General features: G+C 35.0%; 2 protein-coding genes across 2 annotated transcripts; both read left to right on the plus strand.

Annotated features, from left to right (window-relative positions):
- Positions 1-287: 287 nt before the first annotated feature.
- LOC144428367 (uncharacterized) lies at positions 288-3,576 on the plus strand. Its single transcript, XM_078117486.1, has 6 exons — positions 288-437; positions 785-844; positions 1,106-1,195; positions 1,870-1,992; positions 2,213-2,326; positions 2,825-3,576. The coding sequence occupies exons 1-6, from the start codon at positions 362-364 to the stop codon at positions 3,310-3,312; spliced, it is 951 nt and encodes a 316-aa protein (XP_077973612.1). The 5' UTR covers positions 288-361; the 3' UTR covers positions 3,313-3,576.
- A 4,267-nt stretch (positions 3,577-7,843) lies between these two features.
- Positions 7,844-12,260, plus strand: LOC120338011 (uncharacterized). Its single transcript, XM_078117130.1, has 6 exons — positions 7,844-7,883; positions 8,738-8,812; positions 9,176-9,235; positions 9,703-9,792; positions 10,347-10,460; positions 11,821-12,260. The coding sequence occupies exons 1-6, from the start codon at positions 7,844-7,846 to the stop codon at positions 12,258-12,260; spliced, it is 819 nt and encodes a 272-aa protein (XP_077973256.1).
- Positions 12,261-13,313: the final 1,053 nt, after the last annotated feature.

Here is a 13,313-nt window from a genome sequence, read left to right on the forward strand (position 1 = left end):
TTCGCCTTGGTATGGCTGGTAGTGTTGCCTGAACTGAGTTGCAACTATTTAAAAATTGATACAAAATTAATCGTCCTCTATTTAATAGTGGGTGTACTTTGGTCAAACTCCTCTTGAAAAAGTAACAATTTTCTGTTAAACATGCGGTGCTTGTTAAAATCTGTCAGTTACAAACGCGGGGAAAAGATGTTAGTCATTTTGTTTTGACGTGAATTCATTCTGTTCATGATTGCGTATTCAGGAAAGACGAGACGGAAAAACGTTGATAACAATTGTGCCCTTCCTTTTGAATGATTTGATTTAAGTTATAAAAAATCACAGCAGCAATAAAGCAGTCTGGGCAAACACTGTAACAAAGAAAATGTCGCGTGCGAGACTTTTTTTGTTCAATTTACTCATCCTCTTTTTGATAGCAAAAAGTATAGCAAACGTTGAAGGTAAGTAGTGAATTGATCAGCATTAGATTATTTGAATTCATTACAAATTTGTCGTATTTGCAAGGTTGGTTCAAGTTGGGCAATCGTACGTGTAGTATACATGATGAATGAATGAGGAATGGTACCTGAATTGGCCGAAGAGATGAAACACAAAGTTTAATTTTTAAATGAATTCTACATTCTGAAATGCAATGGATTGTCTAATTTCGCATAATTTATATGCTACGTATGCGAATATTTTCATAGCTTTCTAGCAATATATTACCTAATTATTATTATCATTTTATCGCAATAAAAAAGCTATTCAGCACGGCCAATCCACATGCACAAACGTTTTTTTTTTATAGAAAGGCAAGAATATCAAGCGGAATTTGATAGGACCTTTACGTGTGACGACGTTGTTCGCAGTAAGCCATCTCTATATTACTCAAGTTATTCATATAATATATATTTTCTTCATACAACCAATAAAATACACACAGCGATGCATGGTTTATTTCCAGATCGCATATTGTCAAGGAAAACGCGTCTACAGTCAATTTACTGACATACTGTATTTATTGACGATAGATAAAAAATAAAACTCCCATGAAATTTAAATCAAGTAGGCCTAGTTTTGTTTCATATTCCTAATTTCCATGTCATGGTGTTTTGATTATTTTTATCAGTATGGAAAGGCGAGGATTATGCTTCTACTAAACCTTCGGAAGAGTTTATAAAAGATTTTGAAATAAACTTTGGTGAAGCCTATCGATATGGTACGATAATGTTTATTTTTGTTGTGTCCCACTATTTTTACCCTTTTCTGTTTATTTATACGGTGATAGAAGAAAAACGACAAAAAATTCACTACAGATACGTAATTTTAAATAAACCAATTGTGTGTCCGTAGCGTAATGCTATGCGAAGTATAAATAAAGCTATACGTTAAGAATATTGTCCTGGTCTCTGTGCATTCAAGTGACAATGAGCATCTGCCCATCTATTACAGTTTATTGCTGATAGATATAAAATCGACTCTTGTTAGGACGAACCTTGGGTAAAATTAACAATTTATTTTGAGAAGAAGAAATATATGATTTAAATAACTGTATACTAAGAATTTTACGAACGGAATGTGGGTCGTTAAAAATCACTGTACTTGAAACGGGATTGAGTCACTGCTTATATAAAAGCATTTAAGTTCAACGGGAAAAATGATAAATGTTTTTCCTCGGCTATGGGGTTTTATATTAGCAAACAATTGACCACAAATTTGCAATATAGTTCTTAGATATATCTTATCTATACGCATGTCGAAACTAGAGAGTTTGCAAACGTCTGTAATCAATACGTAGATTAATCATGACTAACCCAGAGAATATGCCATAATTTTGTATATTTAGTATTATTAGGGAAATATACATTTAACACCTTAATACATTTAATACAGGCGGCCCTGGACCCACCATAGCTACGTATGACGTCATGGAAATTGTGACTTTACCCACCATTAAACAATTTCTCGTGACTGCTTGCTCTTTACGGAAAAGAATTCTTAATGCAACCGCACATGGTACGTTCATAGCTGCGATCAATTTTTTACTGTCATCGCAGGGCAATGTTAACATTATAACAAAAATTTGGAATACGAATATTTTGCATCAAAGATGATAGTTAAAATTTTCAGTTTTAATCGAAGGGAGTGAAATGAATCTGATAAAACTGTAATCATTTTCCTAATTTCTTAATAATTCAAACTTTCAGTATAAGATCATTATTTATTCCATCTTTAGACATTATGGAGAGTTATTTGACAATAAAAGAAATCAGGAAAGTCGTATATGGAGGTGGTTGGGGACCGAACACACATGGCTTGTTAGGTAATAGCAAGAAACCAGCGGAATATTGTGAGTGTAGAATTTTCAATTACCATAACACGAAATTTATGTAATTTAACTAAAATAGGTCATAATTGGGAGCCTATTTTTGTTTTTTGTTATATGCCGACTATTCTTGTATGATTATTGGGTATTCGGGCACTTTTCCGTAATGCAAAAATGCTGCTATCACAAAAACAGAAAATGCGCTTTTTCATTCTTGAATCCCAAATTATTCATTTGTCAGTGCAAGGCCGACTATTGGCTTAATTGTCCAGTTGTGGATGGATAAATTCAGAAAATAAAGCCTGCTATTTAAGTTTTAAACTTTGGCATAGTTGAAAACAGCTTCCCAACAAGTTTGAAGGGTATCACATCAAGACAATTGTTTTTGTTTCACAGCAACCGCAATGCTTGAATATTGAAAATTTAAATAATGACTCATTTGCTGCCCATATATGTACATTCCTATGCATTCATATGATATTATTCTCCTTTGAAAATATGATAAATTTCTTTTGGAAACAGTGTGGTATATGAGACAGCCAACAACAAACGATCTAATGCATATGCTACGCACGTTTTTCTGCATCTACCGCACTTGCAACGTTGGAATATGTAAAATTGGATCTGCGGAATTTTCGGAAGCACATTATAAAACAGCAAGAATTGAACTTCTGACAGCATGGCGTGATAAGATAAAAGCATTGGATGAAGATATTGCCGACGAAGTCGTTATGGTGAAAATGTTGCAGCAAGCCATTGTTCTCGATGAAAAGTCCGAAGCAGACTTGTTGAAGGGAGAACTTCTTTCCTATTGGATCAACGGAATCTTGATGTTAGATGGTATAATCACAATTATGGTGGGTATAGAACAAAATCCAACGAAAGAAAATTTCATGAAAAGTATTTGGGACTCCACCATATGTGAGTGTTTAGATGGATATGGTGGGAGAATGTGCAATGTCTGCCCAACGGAAAATATATTGCCACTTTATATTTTTAACAAATTTTAGTTTTTATTTATGCAAACTGTTAAAATCTTGTTTTTAGTATTTCTAAATGTCCCCACACAGTATCTGGTAATGAAAAACATATCCATTTATTTCATCTTGGTTGGTTTAGCCGGTCTATCGATTGAAATTATTCGGGTTTTTATTTTTGGTCCTCTACATTTGGTCTAACATTCGATCTCCATATGTGACACCAGAAAATCTAAAGAAGGTTATTGCGGAGATTTGTAAAGACTAGATATTGTCGAGGTATTTTAATACATTTTGCATCGCTCAAATTGTCCTTTAATAATAATATATATTTATATACATATATATATATTGATAATATGTTATAGTTTATAGTTACTGTAAATGTCATAAATTGTGAATTTTCTGAGTTCAGAAGAGTCATAACAGCAGAGTTCATTGCAAGCCATACGCGATTCTTGTATCGAGAGTTTTACCGGGGTAACTCTTTTTAGTCTATAACGCAATAGTCCTAACTCTTAATGATCTGATTCTAGAATCAAACAATTGCATGATCGCAGTTCGCGACTCAAAGCTGCATAAAGAATTTGAAATATTTTAGAAAACTTCTAACCAGCGCAAGAACATGTTCGCTAATGTTGGAAAGTTACAGTTTAAGAGGGGAGACGAGCTTACTCTGCGTGTTTTTACCCCGGTACTAATAAACGTACTTCAGCTTTAGAGTTCAATAATCACAAAATAGCTTGTAATGCCAAATATTTGTATATTGTAAAGTTTCACAATCGAATTGACCCAACAGATAACGAAATACACAGGCGTGTCTATGGGACATACGTTGCCCCATTGCCTGCCCCATCCTATTCCATGGGATTCCCTTTGAAATACAATTCAATAAAAATTGGTTGTAAAATTGGTGTAGCGTCTCCTAAATAGGACTACATGTACAAAGAAACATGCAAATGGACAACATTTATTGAATTTGTTAATTTTAAAAATTAAGAACTATTATATAACTAGCAAGAGAGCTATGCTCGAATATATGGGCACGAAATCCACAAGGAAATGTTTTGCCATCAATTTCTCAAAAATCATACGGCATCCTAAACAGCCACGGTAACTTACCAGTACAACGGTACGCGATCTGTCCCAGCTTTTCCAGGTCATGTGAAGATGATCTATGGCTTTCTATGCTACATGATTCAGTTTTTAAAACCGTGTTCCTATGATTAGAAAATAATACAGCGAAATTTTGGATGAAATATTAACCATTTTGCTATAAAATAATGAAGAACAAAGAAGATCAGATAAGGGAATTTTATTCATGTAAATACAACATTCCCTGTATTTAGTACCGCGTATAGAATAATAATGGTGGATGTCAGTGGGACTGATGTTCCTGGTGCTTCAACACTATACTGTTGCAATTTGTGGACGAATGTGAGAGAGACATACTCTTAACTCTTCTTCTGTGACCAAATACCCGAGCAGCATAGTTTACTCTCATCTTCTTTTCAAGTTTTAAGCGAAAATGCACGTTTGTAAGTCGATATGCTAACTTTCAAGTGTCTATTGAAAATTGCAATCAATTGAAATAAATTCAAAAATGAAATCTCATCGCGGCACACCAATATTTATTTCGTGGCACACTAATGTGCCGCGGCACGGTGGTTGGGCACCAATTGGTATCCCAATGGTTCTCAAACGTTTAGGTACCTTCGCTAATTCTAACCTTCCGAAAGAGATATCGTATTTTGCACCCTTTGGGCGATATTGCTAACCGTGAGAACCGCTGTCTTAGACAATGCATACAAGCAATAATATTGCACTGATACAAATAAATACCAAAATCACTTAACTTGTATACTACGGCACTAAAATGACAAATCACCAACTATCAGAAACACTCCGACAGAATTCCTACGGTAGGCGTATTTTTTTCTTAGCGCATAATTGCCACCAGATGTATGTATGTGGTGAGTAAAACAACTTCATTTGTATTTAAACAATACAATGCTATACAATTTTATTTTGACCTTTCGTCCATAACACAGAACACGAATAAACAAAAATAAAGAACACGACGGAATTAATCGGGAAAATGGGCAAATCTTAAATGGAAGGTTTATAACTAACGCTGTAACCAACGTTTGTGCCCACTCACACAACTGAAAAACACATCACGAAAATCATACTAAAAGGAATAAATTCATAAACAGCACACACGAACATGAGAGAACAAAATTCACCGGCGAAGCTTACGTGTAAAGTTTTGAATAATTTTGATGAACGAAATGGTGAAGAGTACAAAAACAATTAGAAGTTATGTGACGGTGTCTGTGCCGAAATGCGAATCCCAATAAAAAAACATTTAAGGGACTAGCTGCTGGTTTTCTCACTAAACAAACGAAGCTAAAAAGCAAAGAACAAACATAAAAACTCGAAAACTAGTTTCGGGCGAGCTTCTTGTGTAACCAAATTGGTTCGAATTTAGAAAGTTTGCATTTTAAATCTTAAGATCACATTTAAGTAGATAACGGTCTTTAGTCGTAGCTCCATATGAATGCCATTCTTTTTCCATGTAGATTGTAGAACATTGAATCAGGTCTCTCCCTGTGTCCAGTTTAAATAGCATGTTTCCATCCTCAATATTATTGCCGGTACCGTGTAGAATGTTCGTTGTTAACATTTTCGATTCAAAATAATTACGCAATACGGTTCTGTTTTTCATATAATAATATACCGTATTATCTCCTTGTGTCCAGTTTAAATAGCATGTTTCCATCCTCAATATTATTGCCGGTACCGTGTAGAATGTTCGTTGTTAACATTTTCGATTATAAATAATTACGCAATACGGTTCTGTTTTTCATATAATAATATACCGTATTACATTGTATATTAAGTACACGCTGGGGGACAAAAAAGTAATAGAAATATAAGGCTACAAGCGTATTAAGGTATAAAACATGGATACTCAACTAACTTCCATCAAAAATTCGTTTAAACAACTTTCAAAATCAATGGGACCCGGTCATTTTAGAACATAGGCTATATTTTACCATACAAACGTCACGTCTTTACTGTCTTTCAAAAGGCCCAATAGAGTACTTGCAGATTTGTCCTTTAACGTTATCATGCTGGCGAAGATATAAAGATGACGTTAGGCACACCGTACCTATCCAAATACGGCTCCAGGTAAAACAGATAATTAATATAGAAATTGGGTGCTCCAGAAGTATGCACACCAAGATGTCGCACAGCCTGATTCGTAACCGGTACACACATATTATGTTCAGGTTGCGCGCCATCTTGGTGCACATGCTTCTGGAGGTCCAAAAATTGTAATCTGGGTAATGCGCCGAAGTTGTACTGTTATCAGAACCAGAAAGCTTTGCTCAAATATGAGGACATGAACGGCAAAACTCAAAATATTTTATCACCAATTTACCGAAAACCATATGCGGTAACTTACCAGTATTGGTACATACAGGACAAATTGACTACACGGACAACTCATCAGAGTCAATTCCTCTAACCAGGGTACCGGTAATGATACAAGGTCCTGTGACGATGATCCATTCTTCATGACTCAGTTTCAACGCAAATTGAAATATTAACTGATCCGGGTGACCGTACATTTGAACCCATGTACATTTGAACCCATGCGTATATCCACGGGTTCAATCTATATGCGGGTGCTAAAACCCATGGGTTAGGGTTAGTATGGGTTTAACTATCCGTGAAACAAAAAAAATTCCATAGGTGCAATAGCATACAGGTGCAATTGTCATGGGTTCAAATGTACGTGGGTTCAAATGTAATAGAACCACTGATCCGAGTATTTGTATCTGCATTGCCAGATCAGGTACCACAGTCCACCGTTCTCCATAAAAAACTTCCTACTTTCGATGAGCACCAGATCCGCCGACGTGTGCGGAACCACCACAACGTGCGCAAATTTTGATGACGTCATAGAATTTTAAAAATTCCCATGAAGCTCACAAAAATATTTGAAATATATATAAGTAATAATCTTTTGGCAAAATGTACAATCTTCAAAACCAGTGAATATTGCAAAGCAATTGGTCCAGTAATTTATGAGAAAAACGATTTTTCATAACGATATAAAGAACAACAACAACATTATAACAAAACAATCCATATGTCCACTCTGTGTCCAATAATGATTCGTGGTGAAGTTAGGAACCACCATACAGTCGTCGACATCACGCAATTCTTTTTGAAGTAAACAAGTTAATATTTATCGCTATGTCTGAAAATCGGTAAGGGTGAAAATGTGTCCAAGCGCCAGTTAAAAAAAATTGTGTCGCTGTTGACACCATGCTGATTAGCCAATGCCACAATTGAGCTAAAACCATAAAAATATCTAGTGTCATGATGTCACTTTTGTTGGTGGTTCCGTGAAAAATGCAATTAGAATTAAAATCCTTAAAACATAAAATAAAGCACGATGCTAAGGTTATGATGTGCGAATAGAATACTCGAGAGGTCCGAATTCGGAACGCGGCCTAGCAGTAGACCAGCACTGGTCCAGAATACCACAATGAACGACAACGCAAGTTTCAGTTCAATGGATTATGTGAGTAAGACATGAGATATGCTATATTTTTTTCTTTTTCTGTCTTCTGATTATCGTGATAGTGATATTATACGAAAAAACCAATGAAAAGCGTCCGAATCCCCAGAAATCATATTATGAGAATAGTCGCCATAGGACAAGACATTCCAATTAAGCGAGTCCCATAAAATAAACTAAACGTTGTTTTAAAACTAAATATAATTTCAAAATTCGAGTAAATGTATAGTGCAAATTTAAGGTAAATTAAACCCTAAGCAGTTTTGTATTATTTATCTATGCACGATGTCTACACGGACAATTCCCACCAAGGCAATGAATGAGGAAAATAAAAGTCCCTGCATCTGCTGGTTAACTAACCCCATACCCATGTACTGGTAACCGAACGAAAGGCCGTGGTTCGTCAGATCATTAAGGACCTCGGAAATAGATAGCTATATGTTGGCAAAGCATGCTTTATAAATCAGGATCCTATGATCAATGAACCTGAACGTATATCCCAAACTACATGTTCTGGAGATGGGTCTTGAATGAATATTATCTGTGCAATAACAGCATGTGACATATTCTGTAAAAAATGTATCAATCAATATAAATTATTCAGTAGCTCTATGAATATAATTAAAGAAGGCATATTTTAATTTGATTTCCCAATAAGGATTTGATAATTGGATATATTCACTGACGAAATTCGGATTGGCGACACGATTGTGCGCATCAGAAACGGATATTACCAAAACGAATACGTTTTTCCGTGTTTCAACAAATATAAAACAAAGAATTGCATAAGCAATTTAAAATTCATTATGACAAATCTGAAGTTCTTGTTGCTATATTTTGTAATTTTTGAACTATCAATAGAGCATGCAAATGCCATTGGAAGAGGTTTAATGGGAGGATATACAGATGGTCTGCGCTTAGGACAAACAGTTAAAGGTTTGTATGCGTTTCACGGTGATTGTATATTTTTTTAATCCCTTCTAATAACATTATCTTTATTGTTAGATATTCTCAAAACTTATAATAGCCGCACGTGATTTCTTATTTACAGTATTTTAAAGTGCTTAAAATCTGCTCAACTTTGAAGATTTTAGATTCGATATTTTTCTGATAATCAAAATGTAAGTTTGAAATGAAATACCATAAAATGCACAAAACACTTTGGAAAATTAAGCGTTTCAATTATGCCCAATATATTAATTTACTCTAGTAGCTGTATCCTGTATGACTTTCATTGGTTATTCTTGCAAAGTCTCGAAGCAGATGCATCTTAATTTCTAATAAATTGTTCTTAAACAGAATATCAAACCGATGTTGAACCATTCAGCGACACCTTTTCTTGCAGCAACATAAGTCGAGGTAAGTTTTTCGAAAACAAAATATATTCGGGAAACAATAAACTTTTTGAAATATTTTGGCAATGGTTTAGTTCTATGAAATCAGACAGCAAGAAGCACTTTGGCTAGTAAAACTACTCACTCAAGATACGACTTACAAGAAAGCACTTGCCGATTAGTCAAATATCTTTCTGTAATAATCATGTTAGGGCTATTGGGCTATAGCTAGAAAACTAATAAAAAAAATAACTTGCATGCATATAGTATAATAACGTGTATAAAGACAATATATTTATATTAATACCTAACAGTGGAGCTGAAATCCATTACTCGAGCTTACAAATTATTCAGTTATAAAGCAGCTGGGAAGTGGGATATATTTATATTTTCACGATGCATGATCGCGTGATGTCATTTATCGGATAATATAAAGCATAACTACGGTATAACTTACCACAGTGTTCCAACATCATTGCAAATTATTTTCAGCTTATTCTCGACCCGATCTTGTTCCATACGATCCTTCCGTCGAGTTTATGGAAATGTTCTGGAGGAATTTTGGTCCGGAATTTATATACGGTAATTGTTTATTCAGTGGTACAACCACAAGCATAATGTATAACGAGTAACAATTTACTCTGATATAGTAAGTTTATTCAAGTACAGACAGAGGTATTTCAATTCTTTACCTCTTTTAGAGTTTTTCTCAGTGACAATATTTTTACAGTTGTGTCACAAATCTAAAGTAAAGCCTCTAAATTTGTTTGTTCATTTTTGTGAATGTTTTTAATGAAATAGAACAAAATCTTATGTTGTTTCTCAGCGGGGCCGGAATCTATGTTTACTGGATATAATGTTATGGAAACTGCAATTATTCCGAAAATAGATGAACTGAAGAGCACCGCGTGTTCGTTGCGCAGAAGGATTCTAAATTCCACTGCTCACGGTTGGTAATTATTCAGCTAATTTATAATTTCTGACCGTTAGTGTAACCTATAGCATGAATACTGAGGAATTGCGTTTTGGAGTATGCATCACCACATTTTCCCAGCGTGCAAACAAACGACAAGATACGGATTGAATAAATATATGAACCGACATGATTTAAATTGATTTATAATTTCATTCATCAGATATCCTGGAAAGTTACAATTCTCTGGATGCGATAGAAAGTGTCACGCATATGGGACGATATACATCGAAAGACCATGACAAGTTGAAGGATCTTAAAAACCGCTCGGAAAAATGTAAGATTTTCTCTTCTGCTGCTTGAACAACAACATATTCCCTATTCTTGTTATACTCTATATATGTTGATGTGCGCAATCTTATAGAATTTTTGAACTGCTTTATTTATCGCCAGTTTTCTTACCTCAAATCTAACTCAGATTTCCGTGGTCATACAGTCACACACAAGTGCCTATCTTTGAGTTAACGCTTAATAAACAACTATCTCTTAATACTACAAGCGTTAACTCGTATTATTGTTATTTATTAAGATATTATTATCAATTATTGGTATTTATTAAGTGCAGCTTTATTTAACTAATATAGCATGATACCTTACCGGTACTATAGCGGTTCTCATCATCCTATTTGTATATTTCTAGTGCATTTTGTTGTCTCATGCGCTTTTGTGCTGGATCTATCCTATGATTAATATCTTAGCATTTACCAGAAAAATGCTTACCTTTTACTGCTTTTTTGCCCATTTTTGTCACATTTTCATGTTTATATCTGCCTCCGCCTTCGGTAGAGACCTACGATTTTATATTCAAAAATCACTCAAATTCTGAGTGCTACTGAATTCACTTATACTTTCCGGCGGTCTCTACCCTCCTATGTCGTACTTCGGTACGGCGTCAAAATATAACACTATTTCCGCATCGATTGGAATAACTAACTCGACTTTATCTTTCTGTTTGTTATTCAATAACCAACTGCTGTTACCATGGCTACCTCGACCAGTGGTGTCGGGAGTCGCATTCTCATATTAACTAGAGTGACACCGTGATATCGGTCACTTAAATGTGTAAAAAGGCCGTCTTCGACTTTATTATTTTATTTATTATTCACGACTTTTGCTAGTATCCTGTTTGACTTTTTTCTCACTATGATTTAATTTTTAGACTCACTCCCCCAGGGTGACGCTGCTGGATAACCTCTTCTGGTTTATCGCGCCTCCCTTCACACTGAAAGTATTGTTTTATATGTGATTCGTAGTTATTTTTGTCTATTGTGTACTTTTGGTATGTGATGAAATAAACTACTGACTGACTGACTGATAAATACCATATATACTTTAACTCCAGCTTCAGTTCTTTAAACCGACTGCATAGATTGATTTTGTCAATAGTGGCACACAATGAGACATAAGTATATATATATAATATATTCATGCTCGTATATTCTTTCAACTCTTTTCAATTTCTAATCGTGTCAGGCAGATTTGTGTGAATCCATGCCCTGCAATGCAAAATGTCTGCGTTTCGAAATATTATAATGGTCGGCATTGCATCATATTTATTTCCACAATATCACGTCGGTAGCCGGTTTGAATCTGGAAGCCGGTTTGAGGCGCCATCACGTTCTTTTCCTTTTTTACAGTATGGTTTATGAGACATCCAAATATCAACGATCTTCTTGCTGCAATGAAAACATTTTTCTGTGGGTTTCACACTTGTAACGTTGGAGAATGTGTAATTGGAAGCGAGTATGGAGAAGCGGAACTGGAAGCTGTAAGAATTGATTTGATAAAAGCTTGGACAAAAAGTGTAGGAACATCAGACCTGGATGGCAAAGAGAACATTGATTTTAAAAGTGCTATGGGAATGATGCAAAACAACGATGAAGCTTTGAATGGCGTACCCCTTGAAGACTTGCTACCATATTGGGTTTTACTACTTGCAGCAATAGATAGAATTTTGTTTATTACGACGTTTCTAGAGAATAATCCCACTGCAGAAAACTTTATGATGGCGGTGTGGTATTCAACACAGTGTGATTGCTTGGAAGACTTTAAAGGCGAATTTTGCAACGTGTGTTAAAACTGCATATAAATGTTGTTATGACAACTCACTTGTTTTTTGGATAACAGTTTTATCTAAACTTAGACCAAAGAAAATGTAATAGCAATTTACCCGTGAAAGCTGACTGTAGGTGGTGCAACACAGTAAATTGGAAAGGAAGATTTTTGTCATTTCCACCTCATCCGTTGTAATATACATTGTGTTTCCTTAATCACCAAAGCGTTAATACACACTCGTACAGGTACAAAAGTTATCGAATAAGTTTTCAACAAAAATCGGTGAAAAAAGTTTCATATTCTATCTAATCATAAATTCCCACCCCGCGATGCTTGAATGAAGACCAGAAGTTTATATACAGCTATATAGACGGAAAATCGTCAATACCAAATGATTCACCCCAGGTCGTTTTTCGTGTATGCCCAACAAAACTATTTTAATCTTTCACACAACTTAATCACAAATTTATTTTCAGTTTGTTTTATGTAATTCAAACACCGTCGCAAGTAAGGGTAGAATATTTCATTTGATAATTATACATATAAATACATATAAAATATTTTGTAGAAGTCGACCATTCTAGTTTTGAAATAGATACGTTTTTACAATACTAAAATTCATTGTTCAAAACTAAATTACGCAACGTTGACACCGACAGACAACGACACTTGCAGGCAATCTATTATCTTTGTGTATACGTATCGTTCATTTGTAGTGCAACAGTGAGTTTCGATATGATTATGAGGACGTGAGAACGCTGTACGCTATTGGCTGAGCCCTTCTCAATTTGAACCTGAGAACCTGTGTTGTTTGTATTCTTTTTCATACTGTTACTGTTGTTTTGGAAAAATCGCTCATCGTTTAAGATGATCTCTAGAAAGGTCTTGTTCTAATATCGCTACGTTGGCCTACTAAAACCACGTACTGGTCAAAAAAAAAACATTTTAGACGTGTATGGTTTGAGTGAACCCAACGACATTCCGAAATAGTCTATTATCTGCCGCGATTCTTACGTCGCGAGAACGAAAGTCGTGCTTATCCCTGCACAACAAGAAACATATTCCGTAGTGATCT

This window comes from Styela clava, chromosome 10 (assembly GCF_964204865.1).
Source record: "Styela clava chromosome 10, kaStyClav1.hap1.2, whole genome shotgun sequence".
NCBI classification, from domain to species: Eukaryota; Metazoa; Chordata; class Ascidiacea; order Stolidobranchia; family Styelidae; genus Styela; species Styela clava.

What these genes read in the sequence shown, in the direction of transcription:
- LOC144428367 (XM_078117486.1), top strand. Translation starts at nt 362, where the DNA reads ATGTCGCGTGCGAGACTTTTTTTGTTCAATTTACTCATCCTCTTTTTG. An exon ending in AAGTATAGCAAACGTTGAAG is followed by an intron (nt 438 to 784) that starts GTAAGTAGTGAA and finishes TTTTTTTTATAG; the next exon opens with AAAGGCAAGAATATCAAGCG. An exon ending in GTGTGACGACGTTGTTCGCA is followed by an intron (nt 845 to 1,105) that starts GTAAGCCATCTC and finishes TATTTTTATCAG; the next exon opens with TATGGAAAGGCGAGGATTAT.
- LOC120338011 (XM_078117130.1), top strand. Translation starts at nt 7,844, where the DNA reads ATGAACGACAACGCAAGTTTCAGTTCAATGGATTATGTGA. An exon ending in CAGTTCAATGGATTATGTGA is followed by an intron (nt 7,884 to 8,737) that starts GTAAGACATGAG and finishes AACTATCAATAG; the next exon opens with AGCATGCAAATGCCATTGGA. An exon ending in TGGTCCGGAATTTATATACG is followed by an intron (nt 9,793 to 10,346) that starts GTAATTGTTTAT and finishes TTCATTCATCAG; the next exon opens with ATATCCTGGAAAGTTACAAT.